Below are 19,957 nucleotides of genomic sequence, written 5' to 3'. Positions count from 1 at the left end.
TATTTATACTTGTTGTGATCTGGAGTGAATATTCTCCCCCGTGGTTAAACAATAACTGAAAGAGAAAAAGAGAAGTTGTCGGGCAGCTGAAAGAAAGTGGAGGAAAACTGGACTCCCAGTTCACTGTGATATAGACAAAGAAAGCCATGACTTCCTATAATAAAGCAATACGTCTGGCAAGAAAGGATTGCTTTTCTAAGATTGTTACAGAGAATGCTGGGAACGCAAAAATATTGTTCTTCACTATTGAGCAGCTACTCCACACTCGCCCCGCCCCCCTGCAGGTCTCAGCATCAAAATGTGAAGAACTAGTATTGTTCTTCTGAGACAAAGCCACTTCAATCAGAGCCAGTATTGCTGCTTATGTTAACACAGACAAACTCCATTAATCTTGTAACAGTTCAACAATGCACTCTCTTCTCCACTCGTTAGTGTGCCTATGTCAAAACTGGATAAACCTGACACTAAGGTTTTTTTTTTCCCCTAAATGATACTTCCTCTAAATGATACTTCACTATGTTGTTTTCAAATCCCTTAAAATGTAACTTAAAGTCCAACTGTGAATACTCATATCAGGATGAAAACAGTGAAACACATATTATTTCATTTTTATCTCTACAAAACAAAAACAAGAAAAGAACATTTTATGTAATGTAATTATGTTGGGCAAAAAAACATTGAGGCAAATTTACCAGAGATTCAAAAAAATGATATCTGATGAGATCAGTGGGCCAGAGATGATGCGGTGAAAGTCAGGAAAGGTTATGAAACCGCTCTTGGTGAAGTCTACAACTTGCAGTATTACCACATCACAGCGCACTTACACTGCAAGTCCTCCTTTATGACACATACACATATGCTGGATGCAACAAAGCTGAGGACACGCCTACGCAATATCACAAAAATGTTAAATGAGTTAACATTTTATCATCAACAATAAGTATTTTATTTTCAAGTTTAAGTGTTGAGTATTTGATTTGTATGAAAGCGAGTACACCTGTGGCCACTGCAACAAAACGGATTACATGTGTAATTTCCAAATAAGGTTTTTTTTTGGATGAACAAAAAAAAAAAAAAAAAAACACAGAACACCAAAGCATCCCTGACAAAGGATGCCACGCACAACTAAAGTAAGGCCACTGTGCCCTCTGTTATTGGTAGTGCGGCTCTTCCTGCGGGGCCACCTTCTAACATTAAGAAGCCTATTGGTGCTCTTTTACCCTCATCCATCCTCATGAAGTCTCACAATCTGGTTTCTCACCTGTTTAGGTATTTCTCCACCATGTGAAGCCATGTTGCATTAGACACAACTCCGGGCCAACTGAGCGATAAGGTGTCCACAGGGTCTATTATAACCTTCATTTAGCAGTGATATGTGTAGCTCTAACTCACCGTGATGAATGAGTTGGAGTCAAGATTCTGAATTCAGCTTTTACATTTTTAAACAATAAATATTATTCTTAATGTCTGCAAAAAAAAAAAAAAATTATAAATCACATACATATAATTGTATTACTGGATACATAAATATGAATTAATCCACATTGCATTTCACTCCTGTATTAGGGGATAACTATGATAGGCTATCAGAAAACAAAATAACGGAAATAAAACTAAAACTAAATGGAAGAGGAAGTGAGATATGACATTGGATTATAGGTCAGTCTATTCTTAACATTGATGCGTCAGTTTGTATTTAGCATTTTAATGTTGTGTCTGCTCAACCCGCAATTTATTTTTACTTTTTTATTTTATTTTATGAAAGTGGGTATCTTAGTCAAGTTGCTTCAAATTTAAGAGCTAAAGACCCTCCAGGGAGTCAAAAGATAAACCTGAGAGCTTGTGAGATGATTAAATGGGTGGAAGTAGAGAAAACTTTTTACCTTTTTGAGGTTTTACCTTATTGAAATTAAACTGTCTGATGAATTTAAAGGGGGATAGAGAAGTTGCACATACAAAACTGTACTTGTATTGCTTGTCTTTTCCACCACTGATGATCTACGTCCACTTTCAATCCTTTTATTTGCCATCAGCTGTGTCGATACTGTTTTTTTTTTGTTTTTTTTCTGTTTATTTTTCAGCTGTAACTCTCATCCTGATAAACAGAGCTAACTGTGGTAGTAACAGAAACGAGAAGGGGGGGGGGGAAGGACACGTCGGTAGATACATGATACTGGACAAAAAAACAACAACTGCAGAACAGCACCACCTGCTGTCCGTAGAGGGGACTGCACCCGGAAGACACCACCGGATGTTTGCCTGAAATCGCGCGATATCAGGCCCGACGATATCCTGGCCGTTCTTTTCCTCCGGAACATCAGGCAAGATGGTACGTGTTGGTCCGATCGTGAAGCTACTCAAACTATAATCTACATGCATCCGAGCTGCGAAGTGCCCGATTGAGACAGCCGGCTATATCATCCGACTGTGAAACACGTCCGCTGACCATCCAGTGGGAAATGTTTGTTCAGAGTAACGGTTAAAGCTACATTTTTCAGGCCGTGGGATTAGCCCGAGCTGCGGCCGTCTGTGGCTAAGCTAAACCGGCTAAACCGACGATAGAAATAGTAAAGAACAAAGTTCCGCCACGTTACGACTGTAGTTATCACGCGTGACTGGAGAAGCGGTCCTGTACATGGTTTTTTTTTTTTAATGGTGACAATTAGGCTGCAGTCGGTGCCTAAACACCCGCTTTAACGTAGCCGCTAACTGTTGAAGCTGCACACTGACCTGTAAAGATGTCCGTCTCTTCCAGGCGGATACCGAGATCAAGAAGAAGCGTACTTTCAGGAAGTTCACCTACCGAGGTGTGGACCTGGACCAACTCCTGGACATGTCCTAGTAAGTGACCGTGCTGAGGCTGGGGGGGGGGGGGATGTAGGTTTTTTTTTTTTTGTCCCGTCTGGTTTCATTTGGTGTGTAAACTTGACATCTAGGAGAGAGATCAGGGTTTGGACATGTCCCTTTGTCCCCTAAAACCAACACCTGGATCAGGGGCTTCCAGGTGTTGCCGTATTTTAAATCTTGTTTTGTTCTGAGACATAATAAACCTCGGATTATATCTTCATATAACAACAGCGGGTCTTGTGTGAGTGATGAAACGGCATTTTTCTATCACTGTTAATATATTTGTCCTCCAATAACGAGAAGATGGCCGCTCCATTATTTGGTCCCAAGTTCTGTAAATCTGTATTTCCTCTCTCGTGTATTTTTTTTTTTTCCCCACGTAACCGACAGCGTTGAAAGGTTCACTTTACCTCACTGATGATGGCCAGGAGCTTCACCGACACCTCTTGTCCTCTCCTTGTCCTCTCCGTGTCCTCTCCGTAGCGAGCAGCTGATGCAGCTGTACTGCGCCCGCCAGAGGAGGAGGCTGAACCGCGGCCTGCGCCGCAAGCAACAGTCCCTTCTGAAGCGCCTGCGTAAGGCCAAGAAGGAGGCTCCTCCCATGGAGAAACCAGAGGTGGTGAAGACCCACCTGAGAGACATGGTCATCCTGCCCGAGATGGTCGGGTCCATGGTCGGAGTGTACAACGGCAAGACCTTCAACCAGGTTGAAATCAAGGTGAGCTGCTGTCAGTCCGGTGGGAGGGAGGGTGTGTAGTTATAAACCCGCACGTGAAGGTTTGGGAGAAATGAGATGCTTTAAGCAAAGCGTGGATTCATGATGTGACTTCTGACATTTGATCCACTGTATCTTTAAGGTACCATACTTGTAGCTTGTTAACTGAGTTTGCACCAGATTACTGAACAGTTTGTTTGTTGAGCCCTTTGTAACTAAATTAATAAAATTATGAATGGGATTATTAACTCATCGTTATAGCCTGGCCAATATCGGCCTATCACAGATATATCGATGTGCACCAGATGTATACATTTTTTTTTTTTTTTTTACAGAACATAATGCAAAAAAAAAAGTCCCTGGGGGGGAAATTAGACATTGGTGTGTGTTCTTTAGTTATTTATATATATTTATAATATTGTTTTTAAATTCTCAGTAATATTTACTTTCATAGCACTGATGTTGATGTAGACCCAAAAAACATGTAAAGTATCCTGCCTCCACTACATATCGTTGGCAAAACTATCACAAGTGTCTTCTAACCACATTTTAGGGATCAATGCCAAAAAATGTTTTCGATATTTGCACTAATTCTTCAGCGTGTATAGAAAGAACATCGGCCGATATGTTGAGATCAGACTTTTTCTTCAGCTTGGGTCGGCCCCCCAAAAATCCAGTAGCAGTTTGGCTCCATTCTTCATTATACACTCCCGAAAACATGACCTTTAGTAGTACATACGTCGGCAAAGCCAGTTTGGGAAAGTGAGGCTATATCCAAAGCACACGGCTCCTGAACTCCTCCCAGCTTCAAGTTTACCCACCGTTGTAGTCCTGCCTTAAAAAAAAAAAAAACACAACACATTGAATCGTGGAATATACCATATCTCGTAATCAGGACCCCCTCGCAGTACTGCACACTCCTTAAAGCTTTATATTGACATGCTTCGTAAGTGCTTGTGTATCAAGTATTTGATCGTCTTTTTTTTTTTTTATGAGTCAAATCTCGGGTTTTCTTCCAATTGAAAGTTACGTTTATAAAATTGTGGCTTGCGAGTCCTCAACGCTGACACCAGCTGCTGCAGTGCTCTAGACCGGGAGACGCGTAATCGTTTGTCGTCACTAACGTAATGCCGTTTGTCCTCTCCACAGCCTGAGATGTGTGGTCACTACCTGGGAGAGTTCTCCATCACCTACAAGCCAGTCAAGCACGGTCGCCCTGGTATTGGAGCCACACACTCTTCTCGTTTCATCCCTCTGAAGTAGAACGGCTGTATTCTTTGTATAAATAAAAAAAAAAAAAAAAAACTGGGTGACCCACACAAGTCTCGATTTCTTTTCCACAGCGAATTCAAATTGTTTTACAGGACTATATGGCCACATGAACTTGTCATTTGACCTTTCTTGGGGTGCTCTGCTCACCACACTTCGTAGGTGTGACTTCAAAAAAATGCAGACTAAGGTGTACTTACATTATATTAAGTATAGGTGATCATTTCAGCTCCCACTGCACGTCATCGACAAAGTCTCATAGTGTACATAAAGAAATCTCGTGGTCCAGATGCACAAAAATATTGCATTTAGTGCAGTGATTTGATTTTAAATACAGTAACTCGTTTGGGATGGATTATTGGTATGATATTTGTAACGAGTCCTTCAGATTGTTTTCGTCACCTAACGCAGTGCGGATGAGTCTTCACATGTCATGCATATTTACAATAAGATAACGTCTTATTCACCTGAGCAAAAGGAAAACGGAACAATATAAATAAATGCTGGCGTCCTTTCTTCCGCCTGACGCCGTTGCCGACGACAGAGCGGCAGTGCGGCAGTGAAGAAAGTACCGGCGGTGTACACTCCGCCAGGACGAAGGTTCCGCCTCCTTTCCGATCTGAAAGCCAGCTACATTTTGTGCGTGTGGCCATTCTGGGCCATGGATACAACCTCCGGCAGTCGCAAAATCCGTTCACTGACACCGAGCTAAGAAAGTCTGCAACCCGGTTAAAGCAGCAGCGGCCAGATTGGTGAGTATTTCTACTTAAATCCGAGCTCGTTTCACAGCGACGCCTCGTCTTCAGCGTCTCGCTCGTTACGGAAAACCAGCTAAACGCTAGTTAGCTGCTAACTTAGCTTGCGGCTAGGTTGACGGTAGCTAAAGCGAGTTAGCTTTTCACATCGAAAAAAAAAAATGACAAGAGGAGAGCTGTCATGTCAACAACAACAACAAAAAAAGGCACCGGAGCACGAATCTGAACACGGACACGGGTTTCATGACCGCCCGCTTCCTAACAAGTCGGGCTTTCGTCATCCGCCGCTCAACGTAAGTAACATTAGCTCGGTTAGAAACGTCAACCGACTGAATCTGCCGGTGTGTGTGTGTTTTTTCTCCCGGTGTGTCTGAGGAGTTGCAGCCCGAGAACAAAGATCTATTGGAGGCTTAGCTAACGTTAACAGTGCCGGTATTTATTTATTTATTTATTTTGTTGTTGTTACCGTTTCACTCCCACTTGTTTCACCACCTTTGGAGATTAGCTGAAAAAAAAAAAAAAAAAAAAAAGCTATCACGTAGCTCGCTAAACCCAAATAAGGTATTTCCGCTTATAACGTTACAAGTGGAAATGCAGAATAAGACAAGAGGCCACGTTAAGTTCAAGTTTAATGTTTGTAGCGATAGACAGCTATAGTTAAAGATGCACTTTCTCTTGTACAGACAAATTAAACCCGTTATATATATATATTTTTGTCTCATCACCATTTATAATTTCAGATCTCAGTTTTTTTCCCAGGTGTCCTCTCAACCCGTGGTACCGATCATTGTTTATGATCGTGACGTGTGCTGAGGTTTATGTTTGTTGTAGGATCAGTGTTTCGTAAACAGATTTGTATGGTGCCTCGCCACAGTGTCACACCAGCCAGCTACAATTACCAAGGCAGTAATGTATGAAAACCACTGAAATTGTTTAGAGTACATGTTTTTTTTTGTTTTTTTTCCCCCACAGCTGTTCATCCTAATACTGCGTCATACTAATCTCGTACCCAGCGCAGATTATACAGGAATGAAATGTGGGGAATTCGTCCAATCCTGCAGCAGTTGTAGATGTATCAGCTGTGTTTCTGCTGCCAAAGACAAACAGATTAACAAGAACTATGATTTTTAATTGCCACACTGGGCTGTGGTGTTAAGATATATGGCTCCCGTGTTTCTGAGTCAGTATCCCATAAAGTCTTCATGAATGATTTTCCCTTCTCTTTGAGGCCCCTTTTTTTTCATGTTTGTTTTAGTTTGAGGATTGATGTAAAAAATTAAAGTGAATCTGTTCTGTCCGCAGCCACAAATTTCTCATAAGATACAATAGGACATATGTGTGGACATATGGATGTCAATACCACGCTGTTGCTCTGAGGAATTGGTGCCTTCAATTCCAAGATTTCTAACTAACTAACTTCATTCAGGGATTTTAATCTATCTACTGTTCTTTGTTCTTAGGTTACAGAATTGCAGTTACGTGTGTTGACCGGTGAATGCATAGAGTCAAGAAGGTCAAACTTTGTGACAATAAAGAGGGCATCTGGAAAAGGTGAAGTATTCATGTTTGGTCTAATTTACCTGTTTATAATGCTTCAAAAGATGAAATAATAATATTTTAACCAGCTCCATTAAAGGAATGCACAACTGCAGGTGGTTTCTGCAACACTCATCAGCTCTTTGTAATGTCAACATGCAGTTGTGTGACTGTGAGCATGACGGCTGTGGACGGCCTCTCGGACAGCACGGAGGTGGTGGAGATGGAGGATGTCCCATCTCAGTTCTTTGTGGAGAAACACTCATGGGAGGGCCTCCGTGATATTATCCACTGCAGCAGGAAGTACTCTGGCATGATCGCCAACAAGGCTCCCCTTGACTTCCAGTTTGTGCAGAAGAAGGATGAGAACGGACCGCACTCCCACCGGTTGTACTATCTCGGTAAGATGATTGAAGCTCGATGATGGTGCACAAAATCCCCCATATCGGATTATGATTTGTGTTTTCTATAAATCGCTCCTTTGTACTCCATTCACTTGACCGCACTCGTGTTCCTCTGCTCAAGGCAGCAGAATATGATTGCCTCATGACATTAAAGCAACCGCTGTGTTAAAGTTCTCCTTTTCCAGTTAGCACAAGCTTTTCTGTTTGCTGTCGTTGCTGCTGAAGCTGCCTTTGTTGCTTTTCTACGCACTTACCAGGAATGCCTTACGGAAGCAGAGAGAACTCATTACTCTACTCAGAAATCCCCAAGAAGATTCGGAAAGAGGCTCTCTTAGTGTTGTCATGGAAACAGATGCTGGATCACTTCCAGGTGAATTCTCCCTCTCTTCCTCTTCATGCAGCGCAGCCACCAAACGGCACAATATGCTGTTATTGAAATTCAAAATACTGAGCAACCCTGATCTGGAGGGATGAGTCATATGAATGTAGTTCAGTCATATGTTTCACAGTAATCATACTGTATTTACTTGTGCACTGAAACATACACACACAGTAAACTTGAAAAGCAGTCCATTCAGTGAATTCTAGTGTTGTAAATATGATTTCTTGTTGTTTCTTGAAGGCTACACCGCACCAGGGAGCCTACTCTCGTGAGGAGGAGTTGCTGAGAGAGCGTAAACGTTTGGGGGCATTTGGTATCACTTCCTATGACTACCATTCCCAGACAGGCCTGTTCCTCTTTCAGGCTAGCAATAGCCTCTTCTACTGTCAAGATGGAGGCAACAATGGTTTCATCGTGAGTAGACTGCATTTTTTTTTCCCTTCAATTTGGATTTCTCAGAAACTCAGGACAGATTTAATTCAACTGCTATGTTGAATAAACCTGTTAACTATTCTGCCGCCATTCAAGTAAAAGACCGATATCAAGAAGCATCCGCTAGGGAGAGCTGATGTCTTGTTTTGAATCTTCTGACTAAACTTCCTACCCGACACAGAGTCAGAACACAGTGGTTCCATGTTGCAAATGATTTATTAGACTCTTCACTGTGCTGTCATCCATTTTTGTCTGTAATTAATGAATACAATTTAAAACACTTTTACCATCAAATGTATTGTAATACATTGCAGTCCAAATCTGCCACTGTGCTCGCCATGAGTTGCAGAAGATACTATGGCGGGAGGACGATCATATTGCCATGTTAACATTTTTTGACAAGTTATCCAAGTGGTTGATCTTTGTGATTTGATCTTGGAGATAATTATAAGTTCTCCTGCCAATCTTGGCCAAAAGAAACTTGTGATGTAGTTTTTAAGGCTGTCACAGTGCAACTGGTTTGGATCTGACACCCTGACCAAGGTGGTTTTACTGAGAGGTGCATTTTAATACCCTTCAAAGTTTGGTTTCCTGCATTGTGGTTGTGCCTTTTCTAACTGTAATGCAGCTCCTTTTTTAAGTTGCTTCACCTGTGGTGTGTTTATTCTTGGATTCCTCCACCTATATGTCTTACACTGTATTTGACACATAGTTCTATGTGTTGAATGAAATGAAGACATTTTTTTTGCTGCGAGGGGACTTTGCTTTGCACATCAACAACAAACAACCACACAACAACAGATCATCTGACAAAACACATAATATCATAAGACAAAATGCATGTTTGGTAGTTGGTGTTTGATGGATTTAACAAGATTCAGTATTTGGAATCAGCAAACTGGGCAAATAATAAGTAAATAAAATTGATATAAACAAATATAACTTTTGTTGGTTTGAGAAATCGCAGAGTTATGTGTATTGGAAAAACATTTAGCATTTTGAGTAAGTCTTCATGATTTTTTTTTATTGATTTTTTTTTTTAATCACGAATCCCATTCATCTTATAGTTTCATTGAAACGTAACCATGTCTGCACATATAGATATACTGTATTTGTTGTCATTTACACCAAGCTGTTAGTTTAAGACATCAGCAGATGATACAGCTATTGATAAGCATGTTTTTTTCATGTCTTTGAAACTTTGTCGATTTCTAGATTTATTTATCAGAATTTCGGATGACGTTTTCATAATCATCCCATTTGTTGTTGTTGCATGTCAGTTTCCCTCCTCAGTTTGCCTTTGACAAAGATTGTGCATGTTGGTTTTAGCAGTCTGCTCCTGTAAAGCCAGTGGAGATCAAGACCCAGTGCTCAGGGACCCGAATGGACCCCAAGATCTGCCCTGGGGACCCGGACTTCATAGCCTTCATCAACAACAACGACTTGTGGATAGCTAACATAAAGACAGGCGAAGAAAGAAGGCTCACGTACTGTCATAAAGGTCTGATGGCTCTATGATTCATTAGATTGATTTAAGCAGTGCAAAGGTCGTGCAATAAATCCCTTTTCATCCTTTAAAATCGTTTTTAACACACCATACAGCTGTTGGTCATAAAGATTGTCTTTATTTTGACGTTCAATTTTCTTGTGTCTTTATCTTCTGAGATATTATTGCACAGAACTAGCTCATCTGTGTGTTTAGGCCTATAAATGTAATGTGACCCAGATGTATACTTTTCTTTCCGTGATTCGTCTCCTTTCTTCCAGGTATAGATAATGTTAAGGAGGACCCCAAGTCTGCAGGTGTAGCAACGTTTGTCATCCAGGAGGAGTTTGACCGTTTCACTGGTTACTGGTGGAGTCCCTCAGCAGTAGAAGGTCAGCTATTATTTACCGAGAGGCCATTTATGTACTCAAGGAACGTTACTGACACCCAGTACTTTAAGTGCTGTTAGTGTGTGTACATTATGATCTGTAAATTCATGATTTTTGTCCCATCAGACCCCAGTGGAGGTAAAACGGTTTACCTTCTGTATGAAGAGGTGGATGAGACGGAAGTAGAAATTATTCATGTTCCATCTCCGGCACTGGAGGAGCGGAAAGCAGACACGTACAGATATCCCCGAACAGGTCTGTGCAGCCCTGTACACTTTCCACATAGAGTGTAGATTTGGAGTAGTGAATTGTCTTATTTACAATTTTTACCATTTTATCTTTCTAATGTCTTACTTACAGGTAGCAAAAATCCCCAGGCTACCCTTAAACTGGCAGAGATCAAGACCGACCATCAAGGAAGAGTCAGTATTTCATTATCTTTTCATGATCGTCTTGTCTCGTTTTGTTCTTTAGCGCAGTCCCTTGGTGTTTCTAATGTGTGTGTGTGTGTGTCTGTGTGTGTGTGTGTGTGTGTGTGTGTGTGTGTGTGTGTGTGTGTGTGTGTGTGTGTGTGTGTGTGATGACAGATTGTGAGCACTCAAGATAAAGAGCTGGTCGTCCCCTTCACCTCCTTGTTTCCTGGGACAGAATACATCGCCAGAGTAGGATGGACGAGTGACGGCAAATAGTGAGTTTTAAATCAAAAACATTGACTGCATCTTGTTCAAAACAAACCAGGCAGTCCCTTCAGGTTTTCACCGAGTTTTTTGTGATTGTTGTCATAAAAAAAATTGCTTGATTTTACAGCAGCTTTTCTCAAAAGCTGTTTTTTTTTAATTTTTTTTAATTTTTTTTTTTAATACTTTAATTTTTTTGGTGGCAAAATTGCAGAGCAAAAAATTCACATGTAATCACTTCCTATGATAATAAAATATACTGCACATCACAGATAAAGCTGGAATTACTTTAGCTCTCAAACGTCATAAAAATAAATCATAAAAGTGACATTGCTTTACGAAACAGGCCACGACAGTAATATAGAATACAGCGGTTACATAAAAGATACGTGCTTTTACATGCTGTTATAATAATAGGATCAATCTCTTATAGCTGTAAGGCTGTATATAACTCGTGTAATTTAATTTTACATAATTCACATAGTAAGACCACGTTTTCCCATAAACTCTTGTCACTTCCTGTTATACCATTTTCTTCCAGTCAGCTGGCATGTAGTTTGTTTTAATGATGAGAGGAGAAGTTGAAGGGCATTGGTGACTGTAAATGAAGATGGTTTTTTTTTGTTTGTTTTGTTTTTTTTGTTCTTTCCTTAATCCACCAGTCTTGCAATATAAAGCAATCTTTTAAGTTTTGTCTGCTCTGTTTCTTCGTAGTGGCTGGGCAGTGCTGTTGGACCGCAGTCAGAGAAAGCTGCAGCTCGTCCTGCTGCCTCCAGCCCTCTTCATCCCCGTGACAGACGACCCAGCTGTGAGGCAGGAGAGCCTGGAGGCTGTGACCAGTAACACACAGCCATACATAATCTACGAAGAGACCACTGACGTCTGGATAAACGTAAATCTTTTCCCATGGGACACTCTTTGCTGACCTTAAAACAAATTTCCAATTGCTTACGTGTTACGATTGTGAGTGCTTTAACGTTTTTCTGCTGTAACTGACTGTGTTTCTCTCACCACAGGTTCATGATATATTCTATCCCTTTATTCAAACGACAGAAGACGAGTTCACTTTCATTTGGGTAAATGAGTCGAAAACAGGATTCAGCCATCTGAATAAAATCACGTCCCTGTTACAACCGGGCTGCTACTATTGGACAGAGAACTACCTACACGTAGAGGGTAAGAGACTAGAACATGCTTCAGCATTTATTTGACATCAGATAGTCAAATCAAATTATCCAGTATCACAGTGCAGTTGGTGTGTGGTTTTAAAGCTAGTATTATTTGATCTCACAACTCAACTGTCAGGGTTTACGTCAGACATGTTTTGTATGTCAAGGAGCATGTCTATTTTGTTATCTGGTTGTTGTTTTTTCAGGAGACTTCAAATGTGCAATCAAAGAGGAGGTTACATTGACCAGTGGAGAGTGGGAAGTGCTGGCAAGACATGGCTCTAAGGTTAGACAAAGTCGGTCTGTGCTGAAAACACAAAATCACACGTATGAAAGATATACAGCTGTTTAGAGTGCAGCAAAAAAAGTATTGACTTCAGCACACTTATTTTGAAGTTCAATAATGATTATGAGCCTGAAGCTGTGGCCCTCAGCTTTATTTTGAGGATGTTTACAACTACTGTTCACAACTTGGGCTGCGATGCCTGAAGTCTACAACTGATTGACATCTGCGGACGCTTGGTATTTTCCCTGGAGATGTGCTGTCAGGCTTGTGCTCCGGCCGACTGCACTTTTCGCTTGTTTCAGGAGATTTTCAGTTTCGCCCTCAGGAACATTTTGCTGTCAAATTTATCCTAAAACTGGTGGACTATGAATAATAATGTCCTAAAAGATCGAACATTGATCACGCAGTAAGGCTATGAACGTGATTAAACAGTGTTGACACAGAAAAACACCAAGTTAACCTGTTGCTACCTTTAAAAACTGATTGGAAACCAAAGTGCCGAAGACAAAAATAGTGAGAAAACATCATGGCCTAATACTTTTGGACTTTGCTGATTATTTGAACTGCCTGGATGTTTTTTTTTTGTTTTTTTTTACAGACTCTTGGGGTCAGCATTAACACTAAAGTTAACAGTCATCTTTCTTAGCAAAAATATACTATTTAAGATGTCATTATGTCACTGGTGATGTTTCATTGGCTTCATTCATTCCTATCATTCACTTCACCTGATACTCTCATGTCTTGGCCTGCCAACAAGTGCTGCTGTGATTTCATCGTTCTTAAATTCTTATCTGCTAGATCTGGGTGAACGAGGCGACAAAGTTGGTGTACTTCCAGGGCACCAGAGACACTCCTCTGGAGCACCACCTCTACGTGGTCAGCTATGAGTCACCTGGAGATGTGGTCAGACTAACCAAGCCTGGCTTCTCTCATAGCTGCTCCGTTAGTCAGGTACCTACCTACCTACTTACTTACAAATGTCTGAGTAAAGGAAATGATGACAGCTCATCCATATCCTTATATTTATGACTTTTGGCACCTCTCTTTCTTCTCTCTCTCTGCAGAACTTTGATTTTTTTGTCAGCCACTACAGTAACGTGAGTACGCCTCCCTGCGTCCACGTCTACAAACTGAGCAGCTCAGAAGGTGACCCGTTACACGTGGTACCCGAGTTCTGGGCCAGCATGATGGAATCACCAGGTAAATAGAATCTGAAGTAAACCACCTCAAACGGTCGTCATCCTCCTCGCTGACATACGGAGACACATTTCGTCTTGTCCGTAGTGTTTACACACGGATAGTATCCAACACCAACTGTATTCCCCTATGTACACAAAAAGTGTTTTGTTGTGACAAACACATTATGGAGTCTTGCATCTCTAAAGGAGAAGTCAGCCAAGAGTCAGAGTTTTAAAATGGCTCTAAGCATCTGATTAATTAATTTCCCAGATAATTAAAAAAAAAAATACCAGCTACACTGGAAACTAAATGTTGTCTTTAAATGCTAATAGTTTTTGGTTAAAATTTATGAACAATAACTTAACTCACTTGTTTTGCAGTTCATGATAAATTACAGTCCTGATGTTAAAAAAATGAAACCTTAAATGAACACAGATTTGATTCAGATTTTTTTTTTTATGCTCAGTTTTTCTTACAAGGCAGAAGGTCAGGTGTAAATGTTGAAATGAAGTAAAGAAGCACTTTGACCTCATCACATTAATGGCAGAACTTCAGCATGATGCTGAACCCAACGTTTTAAGTTTATGAATATGTGGGCATTTCTCCATAATAATGGGTTACAGTCTTTGCATCCTACAGGGCGTAGACCTCGGGTTAATATTGAAACTATTCGAGCATCTTTTAATAAAGCCGCATTGACCACCATGTGTGCTGAAAGTCTACCTCCACTCTAAATGCTTGACTTCAACTTCTTCACACTGAGCCACTGACACTGGTTTGCTGATTGGTTGGCCCTTCAGAGAGAAGGGAAACCTTAAAGCAAACAGTGTTTCTAGACTGTAAATTACAGTGAATAAAACTGAAGCTGTGATCAACCTTTCAGAGCTCATCAGGGACCGAACAATAGGAGTGAATTTGAAAGTCACTCCATATACATTTTTCAAACATCACACAAGGCATGTGTGAAGGTTGCCCAACTATCTTTGGTTATATTTTTGGAACAATCAATTGAACTGAGTGAAGTCTCAAGGGGAAGGTTGTGTTCTGGTTTTGATTAAATCAAGGACAGTCAGTTTGATCTCCAGCAGCGTCCTCCAGACATTTCTGGCAGCGATCAGATCACGTGGTGCTCAAGCATGCGCTGTGTCAGAGTTGATTGTTGTTTATAATCAATTAATAGCTACCAGTTGTGGAATGACAGTCCTTTACTGTCCTGTTGGGCATTTATGAGTGTTTCTTGCTTTGGTGGAGGAGTAGGAGTCAAAGGTTAGCCGAGATACCAGTGCAGGGATTCCCACACATTTACTGGGCATGATGGGGCTCTGCTACGCATTAAACACCATGTTTTGGATGTCGAAGAAAAGTGCTACAGAAAAATCTAATTTCTGTGGAAATCAGAACAGTTTTAGTATTAAAATGTAAAGGAAAAATAACCCTGCACCCCAATATTAAAAGATGATTTTTGCAGTATTTATTCCAGATTATCAGTAACTTTTCACACCAAAAAATTATCCTAATTTACAAATCAGATATTTGGTTTCAGTATTATTTGCATACAACATAATTTTCCTTTTCAAATCTCTTGTCTTGTCTCTTGTCACGGACCCCTTGGATTTCACCTGCAACATATGGCAGTTTTGTCGCCTGCGTAACCGGTGACCACGTGTGTTAATATGTTTTCCAGGTTGCCCGGGAGATTACAATCCACCTGAGATTTTTGACTTTCCGGGGAAGTCAGGTTTTCAACTGTATGGGATGGTGTACAAGCCTCACAACCTGCAGCCTGGCAGGAAACACCCCACTGTTCTCTTTGTGTACGGAGGTCCACAGGTGTGTAGCTGTATCCTCTCAGTCTGTGCTGGATCTCTGGGCATCATGTCACATGAGCTGTTGTCTCTCCTGCCTTCCCTTTGTGACCACCACATGTTGCTTTGAACCTGTATTGCTGTGTAGATAAAAAAAAAGCATCTTGAAGAACATTTTGTGTGTGTGTGTGTGTGTGTGTGTGTGTGTGTGTGTATTCAGGTTCAGCTGGTTAACAACTCCTTCAAGGGGATGAAGTACCTCCGTCTGAACACGCTGGCTTCTCTTGGCTATGCCGTGGTCGTCATCGATGGGAGGGGTTCCTGTCAGAGGGGCCTTGAATTCGAAGGAGCGCTGAAAAACAAAATGGTAGAGAAAGAGTCAGATAACGAAATGAATTCAGTGGCAGTAAAAACAACGTGCCGCTACCAGTTTGACTCGCCTACCTTTGGCTTTTGCTCGTCCAGGGTCAGGTGGAGATTGAAGACCAGGTGGAGGGGCTGCAGTACGTGGCGGAGAAGTTTAACTTTGTGGACCTGAGCCGTGTTGCCATCCATGGCTGGTCCTATGGTGGTTTCCTCTCTCTCATGGGCCTCATCCAGCGACCCAACATCTTCAAGGTTAGGAGTCCTGTAGCCTCCCTGTTATCGATAAATCATACACTCTGTCTTTCCATCAATGAGCCCTCTCTGCTGTTGCCGTCAGGCAGAAAAATCCCTGTGTAATTTCACTGACCAATGGCCAATTTATACTTTCTGTGTCCAAATATCCAGAATGTTCCATGTAGGTCAGCATGACCGGCAATTCGTGGTTTCCGCATGACTGGACCAAATAAAGTCTTTGAATGTGGACAGCGGACCTGAATTTGGTTCCATTTAAACTATAATGTGCAATAATTTTAGGGTACACGTCGGTGAGCAGCACCTACCTTGTTGCCCTCCCGTTCCAAGCACAGTGGGGAGACTCTTTGGACACCATTAATGAAAAGCATGTACAAATCAAAGCTCCTCCAAAGTTCGTCAGCGACAGCCTCAAATACAAACGGACCAACTCCAATGTTCTCATGGCTGCATATGAATCACATTATGAATGTGACTCAAGGATTTTATTGCTATGTGTGTGTCCTTGTACCCTTTAATGATGAACTATTAAGGTGTAAAAAAAAAACAGACTCTCCTGGACTTCGGCAGATGACAAAATGTATGTAATTCCTGAGGTGCTGCTTCTCAAAACTTGAGTTTGTGAGGCAGTTGCCCGTTGCATCCACATGGTGTCTGTGTTGCACAATGTGTTGGCCAGTCCTCTTTGGGATGTCTGGTGCTGGGGAGTCACATTTTTATCTCTTTTCGCTGTATTGTATATCCAACAAAACCGTAACATCCGGATATAAAATGGATATTCTGTAGAATTATTCGGACTGGTTTTCCAGCAACACGTACAGTAAATCCAAACTATGAGCTTCCTCCTGTACTATATAGAGTTGACACTTTTCTTCTGATAGTTTTTTTTTTTTTTTTTTTTTTGTCATTCAGTCCTGCTCATTACACAATATTGTGTTGTGTGTCCTTGTCAGTTGGCCATTGCAGGTGCCCCGGTGACCGTGTGGATGGCCTACGACACGGGCTACACAGAGCGCTACATGGACGTGCCTGAGAACAACCAGCAGGGCTACGAGGAGGGATCTGTGGCTCTGCACGTGGACAAGCTGCCCAGCGAGTCAGTAGACTCGCACGCACACGCACACACACACACACACACACACACACACACAAAACTATACTTGAGTTGGCAAGAGTGTCTGTTTGTGTGGGATTTGAATTTCTATCATACTTTATGTACTTGTTTATTAAAAATAAATACACTTCCTGTTATATTACTGTTAACCAACAGTCAGACATGTGTGCACCAAAAACAATCAGAGAATTTTCCTTTTTTTAATTTTTTTTTTTTTTTTTATATCTATTACTCGTATTTCAGTCATTCTCATAAATGACTTAAAATGTGACCCGTGAAGCGTTCCATCATTTTAACTGCCAGCAGTGCTCTATGAACACACATGCCAAACCACACCTTTGTCTCTTCAATTTCGCTAACTGATGCTTTTTATGACCTTTCAAATTAAAAACACTGGGTTGAGATTTCTTCTAACAGTTATGAAAATTATTCAGTAAAAAACAAAACTAAATTGGGCGTAATCTTGAAATGCCAGAGACAATAAATATGTTTTAACTAAGATTTGAATACGGGTAGTGAGGCTGATGACCTGATCTGAAGAGAGAGGTTGTTCCAACGTTTAGGAGCTGCCAGTGAGAAAGCCAGGTTGGCCCTGAGTGCCAGTCTGGATTGAGAAATCACTAAAAGCAGCTGGTCCAGAGACTAGGTCGACAGACGTGGGGTGTTAAGATTCGTGGTGACGGGTAAGAACAAGCTTCGGTGGTTAGGGACTCAGGAAACGGTGAGGACCTGACAAACGGCACGTTAGAGCACTGCTTCGCTCTTGGAGGCTCGAGTCAAAATACAGAGTTGCTGATGTATTTCCACCTTTTCTATAAGTTTCTTGAGACCAGTTAAGACCCTACAAATAGTGGACAGCATATCTTATTCAAGAATGACTTGGTGCACCTCCCTGTCCTGTGAAAGCAGACTTCATTTTAACAAATCGCTGTAACCATGTAACCCTTGTCATTGCAGGCCCAACCGTCTGCTCATTCTCCATGGATTTCTAGATGAGAACGTGCATTTTTTCCACACCAATTTCCTGGTGTCTCAGATAATCCGTGCTGGGAAGCCCTACCAGCTTCAGGCAAGTATCTGAGGCTTGTTTCTCGTGTAAAGAGCGGAAGTCTACAATCCAAACATGTATAAAAAAAAAAAAAAAAAAACTGCACAAATTGCTGGAATGGCTGTTTTAATCTTCAGTTTTCTACAAAGCAAATGTTTTTTTTTTTTTATAGTGGCTTATAATATTGTAATATTTAATGATAGTTGGATACCTAAATAAATAAAAAGGTAATGCCATGCAGTCATTTGGATTATATGTCAAGAAGAAGTATGACTGTCATAGCATTTTTGCAAAGCAGATTTGATTAGTTACATACATCTAATGCACTTACACTAACTCATAATTGAAGTTTCTAATGTCGATTGGATGCTCTGTTTCGATTTTCCAGGTCTACCCCAACGAGCGTCACAGTATTCGCTGCCCCGAGTCTGGAGAGCACTACGAGATAATGCTGCTGCACTTTCTACAACAATACCTCTGAAATGAGACAACAGGGGAGAAGTGAAGTCTAGTTTTCCCCTCTGTCCTCTTTTACCCTCCCAACTGTCCGCCCATCTTTATTCTCCCGCGAACCTCCCCATCCCGGCCGACTCGTCTCCGACTCGTCTCCGACCCGTCTCCGATCCGTGTCCGACACGTCTCCGACCATTCACCCCAACATTGACAAACACATCAGACGCCCAGCAGCCACAGGCCGCTCTCTCCTGTGAACTCGTCTTCTCACTTCTTCACCGTACTTTTCCTCTTTTCGCTCTTTCTGTTTTGCCCCCTCCCCCCGCCGCCGCCTTGTATACAGTCTGGGGTATGGTTTACGAGCACAGAGATTTGGTGTCTCACCCTGAAAGCTGAACAAAGACAAGGACATATGGAGAAATATTTGCAGGCTGTGTCACATTGACTCCGCTCCCCTACATACTCATCTCTACAGCCATCATGGTTTTTGCCAAATGTTATCGCATTGTCCTCGCCCCCCTCCTTCCCCACCTGTTTTCTTCATTTCAGTCATCGATAGGAACGGGGTTAAAGTTCACGGATTGAAAAATGGAATCTATACACATATTTGCAGATTTGAGCTTACATACTTATAAGTACATATGTAAAAGACAGTTTATCTGATACATAAACACACACTCAACCACAATCCCAATCACACGGAGTTGCAATATCCATACATACTGTGAGGCTGTACCTTGCAGTTTGTGTAATAATGAAGAAAGGAAGAAAATCACGGCTCTTCCTCTGTCCACTTGTTTTAAGTGCGTGTTGATTAAAATCAAATATTTTTATGGACTTTTATTTTTTATTTTTTTAATGAGTGCTGATGAAAGCCGCTCATTGATATTTTCGTGCCGTTTTTTCTTTCTCCCCTCACATCACATTGCTCGAGATGTCTGCTTGCCTTCTTAACACATAATTTATATTTGCCAAAGTACCTCTTGACTCTTGATCATGCTGGTATTTCCTTTTTTTACTGCAATAAAGACAACAGGAGGGTGAGCACTGGAGTCTTACAACAGCTTTGTACCACCGAAATACAATTTGTATATGATAATGATTAAATGTATGAATCAATCACATGCTTTCTTTTACTGCCGTCTTTTCATTCAACTCGTACGTTGCTTGCAGCACGTGTTGTTCCGTTTCATGTTTTGCAGAATGCACCCAGGCCATCTTGGTAGCAAATACACCCATCTGGAGTGAGTTTTCTATATTAATGTTACACCCAAAGTCTTAATTTGACCCTCCCCTCATGTCACCAGATGCTCTTTGGTCCTGCTGCCCCCTTCCTTTGTGAACAGCACAGTTGCCATGGTAACCTTTTTGATCCCATAGGGAGGGATGTCTT

General features: G+C 41.3%; 2 protein-coding genes across 4 annotated transcripts; both read left to right on the top strand.

The window, feature by feature from the left end:
* The first annotated feature begins 2,240 nt into the window (after window positions 1–2,240).
* Window positions 2,241–4,886, top strand: rps15 (ribosomal protein S15). The gene is made up of 4 exons (XM_069157009.1): window positions 2,241–2,329; window positions 2,756–2,841; window positions 3,331–3,565; window positions 4,712–4,886. Exons 1-4 carry the CDS (start codon window positions 2,327–2,329, stop codon window positions 4,823–4,825), a joined length of 438 nt encoding a protein of 145 aa, XP_069013110.1. The 5' UTR covers window positions 2,241–2,326; the 3' UTR covers window positions 4,826–4,886.
* Window positions 4,887–5,408: 522 nt separating this feature from the next.
* On the top strand, window positions 5,409–19,684 carry LOC138202765 (dipeptidyl peptidase 9-like). Of its 3 annotated transcripts, none has more exons than XM_069157007.1 (21): window positions 5,409–5,583; window positions 7,047–7,137; window positions 7,285–7,523; window positions 7,784–7,896; window positions 8,149–8,322; window positions 9,673–9,841; window positions 10,108–10,218; window positions 10,342–10,470; window positions 10,576–10,637; window positions 10,803–10,903; window positions 11,607–11,784; window positions 11,909–12,068; window positions 12,268–12,347; window positions 13,146–13,298; window positions 13,412–13,547; window positions 15,211–15,356; window positions 15,552–15,698; window positions 15,797–15,949; window positions 16,903–17,045; window positions 18,021–18,132; window positions 18,500–19,684. In XM_069157007.1, exons 2-21 carry the CDS (start codon window positions 7,082–7,084, stop codon window positions 18,590–18,592), a joined length of 2,655 nt encoding a protein of 884 aa, XP_069013108.1. In that variant the 5' UTR covers window positions 5,409–5,583; window positions 7,047–7,081; the 3' UTR covers window positions 18,593–19,684. The 3 variants fall into 3 exon arrangements, with proteins under 3 accessions (XP_069013108.1, XP_069013106.1, XP_069013107.1); XM_069157005.1 differs by having other exon boundaries at window positions 9,670–9,841; XM_069157006.1 differs by lacking the exon at window positions 5,409–5,583 and adding an exon at window positions 5,613–5,879 and having other exon boundaries at window positions 9,670–9,841.
* Window positions 19,685–19,957: the final 273 nt, after the last annotated feature.

This window comes from Embiotoca jacksoni, unplaced genomic scaffold (genome assembly GCF_022577435.1).
Source record: "Embiotoca jacksoni isolate LCO1_2020_lvr unplaced genomic scaffold, fEmbJac1.0.p SCAF_22, whole genome shotgun sequence".
Classification (NCBI taxonomy): Eukaryota; Metazoa; Chordata; class Actinopteri; family Embiotocidae; genus Embiotoca; species Embiotoca jacksoni.
Note: the sequence above shows the minus strand (reverse complement) of the source record. Positions and strands in the feature narration are given on the sequence as shown.